At 42.8% G+C, this 18,427-nt stretch overlaps 1 protein-coding gene across 3 annotated transcripts in view; it reads left to right on the top strand.

The window, feature by feature from the left end:
- The first annotated feature begins 334 nt into the window (after nucleotides 1–334).
- Nucleotides 335–18,427, top strand: part of RAP1GDS1 (Rap1 GTPase-GDP dissociation stimulator 1) — a 228,224-nt gene continuing 210,131 nt past the window's right edge. For all 3 annotated transcript variants that reach the window (XM_055131099.1, XM_055131090.1, XM_055131083.1), the window contains exon 1: nucleotides 335–1,026. In XM_055131099.1, coding sequence (XP_054987074.1) covers nucleotides 1,023–1,026 — 4 coding nt within the window. In that variant the 5' untranslated portion in view covers nucleotides 335–1,022. The remainder of the gene's footprint in view (nucleotides 1,027–18,427) is intronic.

The following is an 18,427-nucleotide window of genomic DNA, read 5'->3' as shown; positions in this document are numbered from 1 at the left end:
CTGTGGTGCCTCTCAGAATTGAAATGTTTCCGTGATTCACGTCACTTGTTTCATTTCAGAGAAGCTCCTTGCACTTGATCTGCTCCTTGGGCCCAGGGCTCAGTCCTTGCCGCGCAGGTGCAGGACCCACGACCCTGAGCACTGTCAGACGCCACGCCCGAGCACCCCTGTATGCCCCATCCTTGGCGGCTCCGCCAGTTAGCGACAGACCCTCCTGGGACTGAGGGCCAGAGAAGGAGCGGGCAGTGCGGGTCTCTGGGGGCCCAGTGCGAACGCCGCAGAGATGACGAGGTCTCCCTAGGACGGTCCCAAGGTAGGACTGAGGAGTCTGGGCTCGGCACAGGGCAGGGACTCAAGGCTCGTCCCCCGGGCTGGAAGCTGAGGAGCAGTCCCTCCCGAGTTTCCAGGAGCCGTCGCAGGCGAGCTCAGTGGTCCAAACTTCCGGGACCCGGGTGCACCGGCACGCTCCGCCCATAAGCCCGGCGGGGCTCCCCGCCCCCGGCCGCCGCAAACCGCCCTCAAAGCGCGGCGCCCGGGCCAGCCGCGCCCATCCCGGGCCGGCCCTCTGCGGGCCGAGTGACCCACGACTGCCCCGAGCGCCCCAGCGCCCTGCCACGCGCCGCCCCTCACGCGCCTCGGCACTGTGGACTGGGACTACGCATGCGCGCGGCGGAGGCGGGCGCTCGGCGGTGACGCAGGCCGGACGCACCTCAGCCCCGCCGGCGCTTCCGCCGCCGCCCGCGCCGCACCGCCCGGGAGTCGCCCCGCCGCCAGTCGCGCGCCCCGCCCCGCGCCGCCCCGCGCCGCCCCGCCCCGCGCCGCCTGTCAGCCGTGGTGGCGCCGCCCGCAGCAGCCGCAGCCCCAGCAGTGCAGCCGACGCCCGCAGCATCCCCGTACCGTCGCCCCCGCCCCGCGGGACCCCAACTGGCTGTGGAAGAGTCGCGGCTGGAGGGAGACGGCCGAGCAGCCCGCGCCGGGGAACTGCGTGTCGCGCTGCGGGGTCCTCGGCGTCTGCAGGGAACATGGGTGAGTAGCGCTTCCTCCCCGCTGTCGCGATGTCCCCGTGTCTCGGGCTGCTGCCGCTGCAGGCCCCGGGGAGGCCCCTCCGGGCGCGGGCGGCGGGCGCGGGGCCTTTCAGCGCCTCTGCGGTGCGCCCCGCCCGGCCCCGCCCGCGCAGGTGGGTGCGCCTGGCCCTGCCGCCGACCGTCGCTCTCGGCCCACCCGGCCCCGGGCCCCGCAGACTGCGGGGGAGGCTGCGGGCGACGCGCGCGGGCTGCGCCCTGCCCCGTAGCAGCAGCTGCCTCTGGGCTCGAGCCTGCTTGGCGGAACCCGTTCGTGCCTTTGTGCTTCTCGCCGGCGGCGCTTCCGCGAGCGGGTGACAGCGCTTGTTCTCTTAAGCGCCTTCCCACCGTGGGAAAAACCAGTCGCTTAACTTCTATAATCACCAAAGCGTGAGAATTCAGGAATGGAATTAAAAGAAGGGATTCATTTCATTTTTTTCATCTACTTGCGCAAATTGGAATACCTCTGCGTCCACTCTTTGATTTCCCCAGTAGAATGCTCCTTTGGAATTTTGTCAGCCCAAACTTTCCCATCCTCCTGCAACGTGCAGGAACTTGGAACTTGAGTGTGGACCTTTCACCTGTCAGCACTGTGGTCCACTCCGAAGTTAAGTCTTGGATACTGAGTCTTCCATGCTGGCTGCTAAAGCATCAGCTCAAGTTCTTACCAGGCTCCAGGGAAGACGGCTTTGCTGGGTAAGATGGCATGAATGCAAATTGAGCTTAGGACCCCAACTTTTGTTTTCAAGTATTCAGTTTTTCCCCCTTTATGCATTATTGGTATTTGAGCACATTTTTGTAAGAATTAGGAGTAGAATTTTAAATATTAATTCAGATTATTGGATGTATTTGTCTTTCCCTTGAACATAGAACATTTTTGGTTTTCAGACCTCTGGTTGGGCAGCTAGAGTAACATTTCTGTGTATCAAGCTTAATATATATTTAGCAACAATTTTAACTGCTGTGTTAAAGCTGTGCTGTTTTAGTGAAGAAAGTATAATTCTATTTTAATATTAGTAAAATATTTAAATTATTCAGTTCAAATAATGTTATTGCTTGAGTTTAAAAAATAGTCAAATAACTCATCCCTCATTCGAACCTTTTCAGATACTGTGATTAAATGAATCTTTGCACTAAGCATTCTACCTTGTTGGGATGCACTTACATAATTGGCCTTATAATGCAGTTGTTTATGTGTTTGGTACATTTAACCATAAACTCCAGAAGATGAAAGTATCTTACTTTTTTTAATGTACTTTCCACATTGTAGATATTGACTAAATCTTGAATCATTTTGTTCTCTTCTGAGGTCTGGGATTTGGACAAGTGTGTGATCAGAAGTTATAATAATAGTGATGTAAAATTGAAATCTTAGCAGTTTTCTGAGCTAAGGAAGTTTATATAGACAATTTATATAGAAATAAAAGGTAGAGGATATTAATGTATAAAAACCTTTTGATTAGGTTTTTTTTTTGCTTTTTGGGTCACACCTAGTGATGCACAGAGGTCATTCCTGGCTCTGCACTCAGGAATTATCCCTGGCGGTGCTCAGGGGACCATATGGGATGCTGGGAATAGAATCCGGGTCGGCTGCATGCAAGGCAAATGCCCTACCCACTGTACTATCACTTCACCCCCAATTAGCTTTTTCAATAAATAAAATGACTGTGTTTTGTTTTGGGGTGGGGCTTCTGCTGGTTCATTGCTCTTGAGTTGCCTCTCGTGGTGCTTAGGGGACTATATGGGTCTGGTATCAGGTTCGATTGGCAGCATACAAGGTAAGTAGAGAAATGAAGTTATTTTTGAGAACTATATTCTAGGGGCTTGATCTGGGGGCAGGTTAGTAAAGGAGATACTAACTTGCACAAGACAGACCAGAGTTGATTCCCCAGTACCATGTGTGGTCCCTGAGTTCCACCAGAGGTGATTCATGGGCTCAGAGCCAGGAGTGAGCATCTCTGGGTGTGGGCTGAAAAACAAACAAACGAAAACTGTAGTCTCAAGACAGTGATTTCCCTCTAAACCTATATAGTCTTATGGACTATTGATACACACACACACACACACTGCCATAAATATAGTTTATTTAATGAATATCAACCATACGTTGTATACTGTGGGAGGCTAAAGATAAAGATAACATTAATATTTTGAGTTGCTTATATCTTGATGATAAGGATATTATATGCTCAGGTAAGTATAATACAAATAGAGTATAAGTGATAAGTTTTAGAGAAATTGTTATTTGAACCTGAAGTTGGCTAAACTTTAAAAATAAATTTTTTTTTTTTTTTTTGCTTTTTGGGTCACACCCAGCGATGCACAGGGGTTACTCCTGGCTTTGCACTCAGGAATTACTCCTGGCGGTGCTTGGGGGACCATATGGGATGCTGGGGATCGAACCCGGGTTGGCCGCGTGCAAGGCGTCCTACCCGCTGTGCTATCACTCCGGCCCCAAGTTGGCTAAACTTTTGAAAGATAGAAATGAATAGTGATTGTTAAGCAGAATGGGATGTGAGAGTGTGGGAGCTATATTAAAGCCTTGCATGCAGCTGACCCAGGTTTTATCACTGTCACCCCAAATGGTCTCCTGAGCCCATTAGGAGTGAGCTATAAGTACAGAATCAGGAGTAAGCCCTGAGCACTGCAAAGTGTGGCCCAAGAACAAAACAAAAACAAAACTAAAAAAAAAAAAAGAATGGGAAGTGACAAATGACATAAATGAAGACTGAGAGGACTAGTCAAGGAGTTTTAGAATCTAATTAAATAGATTTATAATCTAATAAAATAGAGGAGCAGGTGACAGAAGAAAATGTATTAATGAAGACCTGCTAGTAAGGATATTTGTCAAGCTGAAGAAGTTTTTTGTATTGTCTGTGAAAGAATTGTAGCACTGTCGTCCCGTTCTTCATCAAATTGCTTGAGTGGGCACCAGTAATGTCTCCATTGTGAGACATGTTACTGTTTTTGGCATAGCAGATATGCCACAGGGAGCTTGCCAGGTTCTGCCATGTGGGCAGGATACTCTCAGTAGCTTGCTGGATTCTCTGAGAGGGACAGAGGAATTGAACCTGGGTCAGCCGCGTCCAAGGCAAATGCCCTACCCACTGTGCTATCTCTCCAGTCTGTGAAAGAATTACTAAACATTTTTATGTAGTTAAATGTAGATCACATTTGTGGTTTTGGAAAGATAATTTGTTAATTAAGTTCAGAATTTATCATGTAAATTAGAAAACATTTTAGAAGGTGGTGGTTGCAGTTTGGCAGAAAAAAAGAACCAGATTAATTTAACAACAGATTAAATATGAATTAAGAAAGGATTAAAAATTAACTCGATCAGTAATGAGAATTCAGGATCTATTAATTAATGTCTAAATTGACTGAAGAGGAAGTATTCCATTTTGGATCTGTAGAATTCTTGGTCTGTCATGAAGATTCTCAACATTTTGATAAAGATGTATGTTGAATACATTTCTAAACTAATGGTTGGCACATAATAGCTATACAGTGAAAATGAACTAGGCTGAAAAATGAAATAAAAAGTTATTTTAGCTCTTTTTTATTTTTTTGGCTTTTTGGGTTACTCCTGGCTCCGCACTCAGGGACCACCCCTGGAAGTGCTCAGGGGACCATATGGGATGCTGGAAATCGAACCCGGGTCGGTCGCGTGCAAGGCAAACGCCCTACCTGCTGTGCTATCGCGCCAGCCCCTATTTTAGCTCTTTTTTTTTGTTTGTTTAAATAAAAATTTTATTTTATTAAATCACCGTGTGGAAGATTACAATGCTTTCAGGCTTAGGTCTCAGTTATACAATGCTGAAACAACCATCCCTTCACCAGTGCCCATATACCACCACCAAAAAAAACCCACACAGTACACCTCCCATCCCACCCCCCCACCCCCTACCTTGTAACTGATAAGTTTCATTTTACATTCTGTTTACTTTGGTTACATTCAATATTTCAACACAAACCTCACTATTGTTGTTAGGAGTACCCCACTAGATTCAGACCTACTGGGAAGACAAATAAGGTTTTGAATTTCTGTACTTTAACACAAAGTCCAGGGAGATTTCTTCCAGATATTGGATCATTGCAGGCTTGAAAACCCAATCTGTGGTCGTCTTAATATGGCGGACACTGCGCCCTTCATCCCCGGAGAGAAAGAGGCGAGAGAGAGAAATACCTTTCCCCTCCTGGGCGGGCACGGGGCCGATGCTTAGTTCTCAGGCTGGAGACATTCTGCGAGGAGTTGTTGCCCATGCCGAAAGAGGTTTTGCTGGGTCTGGGTTCACGCTTGTGCAGCTGTGGAGAGGCCGCACACGCGTGCGGCTCCCGGGATCACATCTCGGTGGGAGGGGCCGGTGCCTCTCACCTTCCCAAGAGCACCCTCGTGTCCTTTTGCTGCAGTTTTTGTTGTAAATCCCATCTGTGGTCGTCTTAATATGGCGGACACCACGTCCTTCAGAGAGAGAGAGAGAGAGAGAGAGAGAGAGAGAGAGAGAGAAATACCACGCCCTTCAGAGAGAGGGAGAGAGAGAGAGAGAGAGAGAGAGAGAGAGAGAGAGAGAGAGAGAAATACCTTTCCCCTCCTGGGCGGGCACGGAGCCGAGGCTTAGTTCTCAGGCTGGAGACATTCTGCGAGGAGTTGCCCATGCCGAAAGAGGTTTTGCTGGGTCTGGATTCACGCTTGTGCAGCTGTGGAGAGCTATTTTAGCTCTTAAAGAGAGGATTTCTCTTTAACTTGTTGACATCTGCAAGTTGTCAGTAAGTAATATGTAGATAACTGCTATGTGAAGTTAGGAGGATGAATACCAACAAAACAAAAAGGAATTCTGTCAAAGTTAAGAGACCAGAGGCATGAATGTGCCATGTTATGGCTAAGAAATAGAATGATTTGACATTGAAAAAGTAGGTAGAAGTGAAAGACTAGAATTGTCCTTGTTTGATTTTGAGAAAGTGAATGGTCAGTAATGTCTGTTGGTTCCTAAAATAAGGACTGAGAAAAGGCTCCAAGTTGATGTATTTTGGTTAGTATAAAAGGTATGGTGGATACAAAAAATCTGCAATAAAGGCTAAGTAGAAGGGATGCTTTTTGTAGAGGCATACTGTATTTCTTCTCATAAAGATTTTAATTGCAGATTTCTTTAAACATTTTGGTTTCACTTGGATTGACATTTTCTTTCATACTTTTTTTTGGTTTGTTTTGGTTTTGGGCCACACCCAGTGGTGCTCAGGGCTCACTCCAGGCAGGTTTGAGGTACCACATGGGGTGTCAGGGATGAAACCTGGGTTTGCTGGTGCAAGGCAAACACCCTATTCACTGTACTGTTGATCTGGCCTCTCTTTCATACTTTTTAATCTCATCATTGTGCCCCACATTTCTTTGACATTTCATTTTTTATGGATGTCAATATAATGTGCTTTTAAAAATATTTTAAAATTTTCTTGCTAAGTTTAAAAATAGTTCATTATTCCTGTGGTATGCATGAATGCTGTTAAGAATGGTTTTATTATTCTTTAAAATTTGAATTTCACTCTGCTTCTAATTATATTCATAATTCCTAAAATTTAGATAACTGTCACTGCCCTCTCATTGCTCATCAGTTTGCTCGAGTGGGCACCAATAACATTTCCATTGTGGGATTTGCTGTTACTGTTTGGGCATATGGAATATGCCACGGGTAGCTTTCCAGGCTCTGCTGTGTGGGCAGGATACTCTCAGTAGCTTCCCGGGTTCTCCGAGAGGGGTGGATGCAAGGCAAATGCAAATGCCCTAACCTCTGTGCTATCACTCCAGCTATCCATATACATAGCTATCCTTATAAGTATAAGGATAGCAGTTTTTTGTTTTTGTTCATGTTTGTATTTTTAAGTTCAGGAATGGTGTCATGAACAAATAATAACAAATAGTATTTTAACATGCTGTTTGTAAACAAAGGCCAATAATTTATTATTTATTATTGTTTATTATTTATTATAATAATAATAATAGGCTGGAATAAATAAAGCATGGGCTGGAGCGATAGCACAGTGGTAGGGCGTTTGCCTTTCAAGTGGCTGACCTGTGTTCGATTCCTCCGCCCCTCTTGGAGAGCCTGGCAAGCTACCGAAAGTATCGAACCCACACGGCAGAGCGTGGCAAGCTACCCGCGTTGTATTCGATATGCCAAAAACAGTAACAATAAGTCTCACAATGAGAGATGTTACTGGTGCCCGCTCGAACAAATCAATGAGCAATGGAGTGCAGTGACAGTGACAGTGATTTATTATTTATTATTTATTAATTTTTTTAATCATGTGATGTGTTTGTTTACACCTGGCAGTCAGGGGTACTCTGGATCTGTTGCTTAGGGGTTGCTCCTAGTAATGTTCAGGGTTGGTGTTAAATTGCTAGGCAAGTGCTTTAATCTCTGTTCTGTCTCCCTGGCCCAATAAAAAAAATACTTTCAACCGATAAATATTAGAATTTGTTACCTTAAAAGGATACAGAATGAGGGAATCCTGCTTAGGATTCTTTTCTCTCTACTACATGATGCTTCCTGCATTCCCCCCCCCCCCTCTCTCTTCTCTTCATTAAAAACTTCTGCAAAAAGGTATAGAGTGCTTAAATTTTTTTCTGTTGATATATCTATTATATATAATATATAATATAATATCACTATCATTGTATCACTGCCATCCCTATGCTCATTGATTTGCTTGAGTGGGCATCAGTAACATCTCCATTGTGAGACTTGTTACTGTTTTTGGCATATCGAATATGCCACATGTAGCTTGCCAGGTTCTCTGAGAGGGATGGAGGAATTGAACCCAGGTTGGCCGCGTCCAAGGCAAATGCCTTATCTGCTGTGCTATTACTATATATAGTATACTACAACACCTATATATATATATATATATATATAAAATATATGACATATATATTCTTTTTGGACCTTGGTTTTATAGTCTCTGGATGTTGGCCGTTGATGGGTAGTTTCTGGGTGTGACTACTAGCTACTGGAAAATGGGGAACCTGGGTGGAAGAGGCCCAGTCCTGATCCGAGCAGCCTTGGAGATCTTGGCCCCGGGTCCTGCACACCTGGGTTCCTCTGCCTGTTCCTTCATGCGTGAGGCTTGTTTGAACATGTAGAGAGTGGCCTTGAGCATGGCTGTGGCTGGGTTCTGGAGGTCTTCAACTGCTGGGGCTGTGCTTGGGGCAGGGAGGGAAACTCAACCCGCTCCCTCCGATATATATATATATATATATATATATGTATTATATTACATTATATTATATATTATATAGTTCAGGAGCGACAGGACAACCAGTAGGGTGTTTGCCTTTTCACCCAGCCAACACAGGTTCGACTCCTCCGCCCCTGTCCGAGAGCCCAGCAAGCTACCAAGAGTACCTCGCCCGCATGGCAGAGCCTGGCAAGCTACCATGGCGTGTTTGATATACCAAAAACAGTAACAACAAGTCTCACAATGGAGACTTTACTGGTGCCTACTTGAATTAATCAATGAGCAACAGGATGACAGTGATACAGTGATATCTATATCTATATCTATCATCTGATAGCCTAGTTCTCCCTCTTGGAGAACCTGGCAAGTCACCAAGAGTTTACTGCCCACACGGGAAAGCCTTGCAAGCTACCCGTGGCATATTCATATGACAAATACAGTAACAATGATGGATCTCATTCCCCTGACCCTGAAGAGCCTCTAATACAGCACCGTTGGGAAGGGTGAATAAAGAGAGACTGCTAAAATCTCAGGGCCAGGATGAATGGAGACGTTACTGGGCCTGCTTGAGCAAATAGTTGATCAACGGGATGACGGTATATACATACCTCTCAGAGAGCCTGGCAAACACTCGATAGTATCCCGCTTGTAGTGGTAGAGTTGGCAAACTACCTGTGGCGTATTTGATATGCCAAAAATAGTAATGCTAGGTTTCATTTCCCTGAGCCTGAAAGAGCCTCCAATCATTGGGAAAGACGAGTAAGGAGAGGCTGCTAAAATCTCAGGACTGAGAGGAATGGAGATGTTACTGGTGCCTACTAGAGTAAATTGATGAACAACGCGGTGACAGTGATACAGTGATATCTATTTTTGTATGTGCTCATTTTTTCCATGTGGAAGTGGCATCAGATTCATCATCTTAGAGTTAAAGTCTATTTTCTAGAGAACTCATATAACTGGGCAAAGGGTTTGAACAAAGCGAAGGCAAAGTGGTCCTTTGAAGAATCTCTGCAGCTGTCCCAGAGACCTGTTGTACTGAGGTCCACCATCAAACCACATGTTTTTGGGGTCATGATCAAAGGAGACATGGAGATGTCAAATAAAACTGGCAGGAGTGTATTCACACCAGCTAGCAGGCTACCCTGCTAGGCAAGAGAGGCAGCCTCAGCAGAAGCACAGGATTTTGATTAGGAAAAAACACATCCTGCCATACCTGTCATTTTCATAAACACTCCCCAAATTAGCTTAACACACTGGGCCCATGTCCTGGCACCCAGTAAATTTATGTAGAATAGTGAAGCAAGCATTGTTATAGAAGAGTGAAAAAGTGATTAGGAATCAAGTATTGTTCATTGACCAAGTCACTCTTGTGGACCTTAAGCCATTGTTCCTCTTTTACTCTGACTGCAGGCATTCTTATGAAGGGGTTACAAGAAATTATGTATACAGTTATCAAATAACTCCACTAAGTAAAAAGTAAACTTCTAAACTAAATGTCATATTTTACTATAACAAAGAATCATAGCTGAACAATAGCTCAGCATGTCTGAAAAAGAGACTTTTTCTACACCCAATATACTATTCTTCTTTTCTTTTTTTTTTTTTTTGGCTTTTTTGGGTCACACCCGGCGATGCACAGGGTTCACTCCTGGCTCTTACATTCAGGAATTACTCCTGGCGGTGCTCGGAGGACCATATGGGATGCTGGGAATCGAACTTGGGTCGGCTGCATGCAAGGCAAATCCCCTACCCGCTATGTTATTGCTCCAGCCCCTATACAATTCTTCTTGACCACTGATTCAAATTTTGAAGAATTTAATTTTTGCTTCCACATGTTCGGGCCGAGCCTCACATGTGAGTAGCTGTGTGACAAATCACCATAAAGGGAAATATATATGTGTATATATGCTTCTCAGAGAGCCCAGCACGCTACTGAGAGTGTCCTGCCTGCAAGGAAGGGCCTGGCAAGCTCCCTGTGGTGTGTTAGATATGCCAAATACCGTAACAATAACAGGTCTCATCCCCTGACTCTGAAGAGAGCCTCCAATTGTTGGGAAAAATGAGTAAGGAGAGGCTGCTAAAATCTCAGGGCTGGGATAAATGGAGATGTTACTTGCACCTGCTTGAATAAATTGATGAACAACGGGATCACAGTGATACAGTGATACTATTTGGAATGTTAATAGCTTTAATAATAGCATTAATTCCCTTTGAGAACCATGTAATTTTATTTTTTTTTATTTTATTTTATTTTTTTTTTCGTTTTTGGGTCACACCTGGCCATGCTCAGGGGTTATTCCTGGTTCTGCACTCAGGAATTACTCCTGGCGGTGCTCAGGGGACCATATGGGATGCTGGGACTCGAACCCTGGTCGGCCGCGTGCAAGGCAAACGCCCTACCCGCTGTGCTATTGCTCCAGCCCCGAGAACCATGTAATTTTATACTAACATATATATTAAGATTTTGTTGTAGAACTAAGTGCTAAAGTATATGGTCTTTATTTACAAAGTTATTGTACCCATTTATTTAACAGTATAGAGTCACAGCCTCTTGGAAAGACTCCTTTGGGAAAATCGTGTAGTTGTTCTCTCCAGATTCCAGGTATTCTGAGTTCTGTGTGGTGGCACCATTACAACTGTGAGGATTACCTAAATTTTTGATGAAATCAGAAGAAATGGAGAAGGAATGGAGAATTCCCATCCCTCTGGGAACTCCCATTGATTTTAGATAACCAAATACTCAGGTAACTGATAAGGAAATTTTATTTTTAATATCCTCCTAGACTTTTAACATGATAATTAGCTCTTTTGAAGATAAAAGCAGTAATAAATCAAGATATCAGAAGTTATAACATCTGTTTTGGTCTTAAAATTCTACGAGCATTTGAAACTGAGCTTTGAAATATCTGCAATACCATTGAAATATTAAAAATGTTACAGTAACTTAGTTTTTTCTTGCTGTTCCAAGGATAAAACTTATTTGAGTTAGTGGCTGCATGGTTGGATTGATTTGTAAGCTTTGTTTAGATAGCACTGTCTGTAGCACTGTCATCCCGTTGTTCATTGAGTTGCTTGAGCAGGCACCATTAATGTCACCATTGTGAGACTTGTTGCTGTTTTTGGCATATAGAGTATGCCACGGGTAGCTTGCCAGGCTCTGCCGTGTGGGTGGGATACTCTTGGTGGCTTGCCAGGCTCTCTGAGAGGAATGGAGGAATCAAACCCTGGTCAGCAGTATGCAAGGCAGGTGCCCTACCCGCTGTGCTATTGTTCCAGTCCTTGTTTAGATAGATAGATAGATAGGCTAAAATATAATTAACCATGTGACTGTGATGTGGATGCTGGATTCAAATAGCAGAGCAATGCAGTTCTCTCAGTTCATCTACTTATACAACTTTTATTACTTGGAACAGTCCAGCAGTTAAAATGAAAATAGGGATAGTGGTAAATGAAAGTAATTAAATTGAGCTGCTTGTCATGATTGACTGTATCTAGAAATTTTGAAGATCTCGACACAAAATGAAATTTTAAAACATGTAGCAGAGCTGCACTCTTATTCTAAAAGGCAGTTTTTGATCATGTTTTAAATTGTTTATGGCTTCCACATTTTTTGTATGTTATGTATAATATATATAAAATATGTATTTATACTTTTGTACATGTGTAGCTCTACTTTGTCTTTTTTTTTTTTTTTTTGCTTTTTGGGTCACACCCAGCAATGCACAGGGGTTACTCCTGGCTCTACGCTTAGGAATCACTCCTGGCGGTGCTCAGGGGACCATATGGGATGCTGGGAATCGAACTCGGGTATGCCACATGCAAGGCAAATGCCCTACCCACTGTGCTATTGCTCCAGCCCCCTCTACTTTGTCTTTGAATATAGTTAGTGGATCATTAGAAATACCTTTCCTTAATTCAAGGGATTAAGTTCAAAATGTAATTTATTGTTGTGTACTTTTTAGTCATCATCATCATCATCATCATCATCATCATCATCATCATCATCATCATCATCATCATCCTCTTGATCGTTGAATTTCTCGAGTGGTCTCAGTAACACCTCCATTCGTCCTAACCCTAAAATTTTAGAAGCCTCTCTTTACTCATCCTTCCCAACGATGCCACACTGGAGGCTCTTTCAGGGTCAGGGGAATGAGACCCAGCATTGTTACTGTTTTGGCATATGAATACACCATGGGGAGTTTTCGAGGCTCTCCCATGTGGGCAGGAAACTCTTGGTAGTTTGCCAAATTCTCTCAGAGGGAAAAGTAGGCTATAAGATGTCGCTTGGCCGCGTGCTTCCGGGAGCTGAGTTTGGACTAGCCTCACACATGAAGGTACTGGCAGAGGAACACAGGAAGTACTCAGCTTCCTGATCAGCTTGGGGCACCAGCTGAGACCTCCAAGCCTGCTCACATCGGGACTGGGCCTCTTCCACCCAGATTTCCCATCTTCCAGTAGCTAGGCGGTCACACCCAGGGACTGCCCCCAGAGCCGTGTAATCCCACCAATGGCCAACATCCAGAGACTTAAAATTTTAGTAATCATAACCAGAGATAGTGCTGTGAAATGTTAAACTGAAAACTACCCCCTACTCTCCCTAAAAAAGGTAGATAGTTGATTTCTGGTGAATGCAAAGTTGAGCTGCAACACATAATTTATTGTGTATGTATATATCATATGGGCATAATAACATCATGAGCCCAAATAACAGTAAATTGTAGTGAAGTATGATTTTTGAGTATTAATATCTATTTTGATATATTTTTTTTTTTTTTTTTTTTGCTTTTTGGGACACACCTGGCGATGCACAGGGGTTACTCCTGGCTCTGCACTCAGGAGTTACTCCTGGCAGTGCTCAGGGGACCATATGGGATGCTGGGATTCGAACCCGGGTCGGCCGCATGCAAGGCAAACGCCCTACCCGCTGTGCTATCGCTCCAGCCCCTATTTTGATATATCTTAACTTTATATTTGTATTAATTGTTAATGACTTAATAACTGCCATAAATTTTCTGAAATTTCAATAATCATCTCATGATCTGGTACATTGAGTAATAATTTATGTTTACTAAGAATTATTGTTAGTTATTTTTTGTTTTTCTTATTTTCAGAATTCAGTTCTCTCAACATTCTTATAAAGTGCATGATCTCTCTGGATTTTTGGTGTTTTTTTTGGACCATACTTGGAAGTACTCAGCTTCCTGATCAGCTTGGGGCACCAGCTGGGGTGCCAGAGATCCAACATAGGTCTGCTGTGTGTAAGGCAGACACCCCACCTGCTATACTGTTGCTCTGGGCCCTTTAAAGACTTAATTTATCCAGAGGGTGGCAGAAATAAGTATTAAAGATCCATTTTTTAAAGCAGTGCTTTTAGTACTAGCTTGCATTAGAATCACTTGAAAATCTTGTTAAAAGCAATTACTGGATTGATCCACCCTCAGAAAGTTTGAGTCTGTAGGCTGAGAATTTGTTTTAAAATAGTCTCAGATGCCACTGTACTTTGGTGCCATCATAGAGCACAAGCCTATAGACTTTATGTAGGGTCATATGGTAAGTATGTTAAGCTTTGCAGACTGAGAGAATCTGCAAAGCGATTGCACAGGTAAGAGAGAAAATATATGATGAAGTGATGAAGGAAAACAACTGCATTATTTGTTGTATTAACTCACAGTATGACTAAATATAATTGCAAAACAGTTCTCCAATTAAAAAAGATTGTGATTTTTTTTTTTTAACTTTTTGAGACAGCACTTCATGTAATTGGAATTCCAGGTCACCCTTATCAGAATTGATTTGGAGTTCATTTGTTAATGCAGATTTATTTATTTTTTTTTGTGATTTTTATGGTTTTTGCCTTTGGAATATTTTCATACAGGTAGCCATGGGTAAATACTGAGATCATAAGCATTTGATCTTTTTATACTATATTTTGTGGGGTGGGGGACACCAGAGTCTCACGCAGTAGCTCTGGTGTGCCAAGAGTTGCTTGGAGATTAAGATAATCCTATGGCACCCCATATGGTGTCCCTAGCCTGCCAGGAGTAATTTCTGTACACAGAGCCAAAAATAGCCCCAGAGCATCACTGGTTGTGGCCCCAAACCAATAAAAACAAATGACAAAAACAAAAGTTTAATCCTTGTATCATGTTTTTTAATAAGCATACTCATTTTTTGGAAGAGATTATGAAATTTTAAATTCTTCATTTCTGCTATTAAGCATGTGGATGAGCCACTTCAAATGGAAATTTAAGTAGATACTTAGTTACATAGTTACCTGATTGTTTTTGTTTTTGTTTAAACCTGAGTCAGCCAGTGTCCTTTGCATACCCACTCCCACTATACTATGGCCTTAGGCCTTTAATATGAATGTTTCATTTGCTCTTGTAGTGATGTCTGAAAATTTGTTGGAATTGTAATGTATATGTTGCAGATTTGTATATGGTAAGGAGATCTTGTTTCAATGTTTGAAGGTATAGTTTAAAGTCTATTGAGCCCTGTGAATGGAATAGCTTATCAAATACTTCATAGGAGCTCTGTTAAGCCTACACTTTTTTTATGTTTTTTTTTTATTTTTTATTTTTTTATTTTTAATTAGTGAATCACCGTGAGGGTACAGTTACAGATTTATACATTTTTGTGCTCATATTTCCCTCATACAAAGTTCGAGAATCCATCCCTTCACCAGTGCCCATTCTCCACCACCAGTAAACCCAGCATCCCTCCCACCCTCCCCAGTCCCATCTCCCCCCACCCCAAACTGCCACTATGGCAGGGTATTCCCTTTCTTTCTCTCTCTCTGATTAGGTGTTGTGGTTTGCAATAAAGGTGTCGAGTGGCCATTGTGTTCAGTCTCTAGTATACATTCGGCGAGTGGCCATTGTGTTCAGTCTCTAGTATACATTCGGCACGCGTCACCCCTCCCCCGCATGACCTCCAACCACATTTTACTTGGTGTTCCCTTCTCTGAGTTGCCCAGAATGAGAGACCAGCCTCCAAGCCATGGAGTCAACCTCCTAGTACTTATTTCTACTATTCTTGGGTGTTAGACTCCTAGTCTATTATTCTATATTCCACAGATGAGTGCAATCTTTCTATGTCTGTCTCTCTGTTTCTGAGTCATTTCACTTAGCATGATACTTTCTTTTTTTTTTAATTTAATTTAATTTAATTTTTTTTCTGCATTTTAATTTTATTTATTATTTATTTATTTATTTTTTAAATAAAAATTTTATTTTATTAAATCACCGTGTGGAAGATTACAATGCTTTCAGGCTTAGGTCTCAGTTATACAATGCTGAAATAACCATCCCTTCACCAGTGCCCATATTCCACCACCAAAAAAAAAAAAAACCCACACAGTACACCTCCCATCCCGCCCCCCCACCCCCTACCTTGTAACTGATAAGTTTCATTTTACATTCTGTTTACTTTGGTTACATTCAATATTTCAACACAAACCTCACTATTGTTGTTAGGAGTACCCCACTAGATTCAGACCTACTGGGAAGACAAATAAGGTCTGCGGCCGCGAGGTTTTGAATTTCTGTACTTTGACACAAAGTCCAGGGAGATTTCTTCCAGATATTGGATCATTGCAGGCTTGAAAACCCAATCTGTGGTCGTCTTAATATGGCGGACACTGCGCCCTTCATCCCCGGAGAGAAAGAGGCGAGAGAGAGAAATACCTTTCCCCTCCTGGGCGGGCATGGGGCCGATGCTTAGTTCTCAGGCTGGAGACGTTCTGCGAGGAGTTAGCATGATACTTTCCATGCTGATCCACTTATATGCAAACTTCATGACCTCATTTTTTTCTAACAGCTGCATAGTATTCCATTGTATAGATGTACCAAAGTTTCTTCAACCAGTCATGTGTTCTAGGGCACTCGGGTTTTTTCCAGATTCTGTAAGCCTACACTTTGAGGTCAGAGTCATTATTAAACATTAAATCTGCACTGAAATCTAATTTATAAATTCATTCATTATTTGATAATAATGACTGAAGACATTTCTTTTTTGTTCAGAAAATTTTGGCCTTGAGCTGAAAAATCTACAACTCTACAGCTGCTAAGCCATGAATCAGGCTATTCAGTCTGTCTTTTTATTACCAATGTAAACTGACTATGGTTAGATTTGTTACAGTGAATGCAGTGGATATTACTAGTTAAGTAATATAGAAAAATTTTAAACAGGTGTCAATTAAACATCTGCTGATAAACTTAATACACCTTACATTTTCTTTCTTCTTCTTCCTCCTCCTCCTCCTTTCTTCTTTTTGATGTTTGGGCCACACCCAGAGGTACTCAGGGATTACTCTTGACTCTGCTCTGAGGGGTCACTCCTAGTAGGGCTCAGGGACCATATGTGGTGCAAGGAATTGAATGAGAGTTAGCAATGTGTAAGACCAGTGCCCTACTGGCTATACTGTTACTCTGGCCCAGGGCTTTACATTTTCACAAACTTTTGTGACTTTATTCAACTAAGCCTTTTTCTGTCCCTCATATTTTTATCACTATTATTTGTAACAATAGTGGATTCTGCCTTAGATTTTAATGAATATTTTCTCCATTTTGAAAATGTTCTTGCATATTCTACTGTACATACTGTTATGGAGCTAAACCTTAGTCATTTCATACTTGATATAATTTCTCAAAAATAGCCATACTTAGCAGGATCACTAATATCTTTTCACCTCAGCAGTAGCACTGTAGCATTGTAGCACTGTTATCCCATTGTTCATCGATTTGCTCAAGCAGGCACCAGTAACGTTTTCATTGTGAGACTTGTTACTGTTTTTGGCATATCGAATATGCCATGGGTAGCTTGCCAGACTCTGCAGTGAGGGTGGGATACTCTCGGTAGCTTGCAGGGCTCTCTGAGAGGGATGGAGGAATTGAACCCGGGTTGGCTGTGTGCAAGACAAACGCCCTACCCTCTTATCGCTCCAGTTCTGGGCTACTGGATGCTCCTCCTGTGGTCTGGTTTTTCCACCACTCCTGTCCCAGATCGTCTGCCATCTGCATACGGACTCTTTCCCCGATGGACCAGCGCAGTGTGAGCCCCGAACGCCCGGAGAGCAGAGTGGCAGTCGTCAGTGCATGTGGAGCCTGGCCCAGAGCGTGGGGGCCCAGACGCAGCCGCCCCACCTCAGCAGTAACCAAATAAAATCCATAAAATATTTGGACCTTTTTTTTTTAGCTGAACAGTATTCAACTTTCTATATTCTCATCTCAAGTAGATGTTCTCACTGAAAGATGATGCTGGAGGTGGTTGTTAGACCACACCCAGCAGTGCTTGGGGTTCACTTCTTGTGCTGGGGTGCCATATGTGATCTAAGGGATTGAATGAGGGTTTGCAGCATATAAGGCAAGAGCCTTAACCACTGTACCATGTTCCCAGGCCCAAAAGTGATCTTATTTTCCAAAGATAATTTTTAGACAAGCTTTTTTTTTTCTCTTCTGCTCTGGAAACATTTTTTTTTGATGCCAGAAAGTACAATTTAACTAACTTATTAGCTTTCCTTATTTGTAGACAAATGAGCAAACTTAGCTTGCTACTTGATTGTCATTTTAATTTTATTGAGAAATTCTGTTATGCTGAGGTACTTGGTTTTATATTTTCTTAAGTCTTATGATTACCTTTCTGACACTCAGCAGTGAATACTTCTGGTCATAGCTATTGTGTCAGTGCATGTACTGCAGTTACTATCTAATATGATGACACCGTAGTCCCTAAATCGTTTTTAAAGTATGACATCAGAAATACACTTTCATGTTTTGACATAAGATTAGTGAAATATGATATGGCACAAAAATTAACAAAGTGCAAAAGGAGCAATAACTTGTTTCTAGAAAATTTTAGAATCTTCTAGAGAGCTCTCACAGTTTTTAGAGTACCTTGGAACCACACTGACCATCAGAGTTGCTCAATCAGAATTGTTGGGTCTTGAGAATATGGAGCTGCTCTGATCCTACAGTGCTGGGAACTGTGTCAACCATAACAGAGGTTTTGGTTACATGTGACTAGTTTGAGTCCTGAACTCTGAGCTGTCCGCTAGTTCTAAGGATTTTGCTTCTTTCATAGACTAGAAAGCATTAAGTAAGAAAATTATATGTTAAATTTATTTCATAAACACA

The sequence above is a fragment of the Sorex araneus genome, chromosome 1 (genome assembly GCF_027595985.1).
Source record: "Sorex araneus isolate mSorAra2 chromosome 1, mSorAra2.pri, whole genome shotgun sequence".
Lineage (NCBI taxonomy): Eukaryota > Metazoa > Chordata > Mammalia > Eulipotyphla > Soricidae > Sorex > Sorex araneus.
This window is presented reverse-complemented; position numbering and strand designations above follow the sequence as displayed.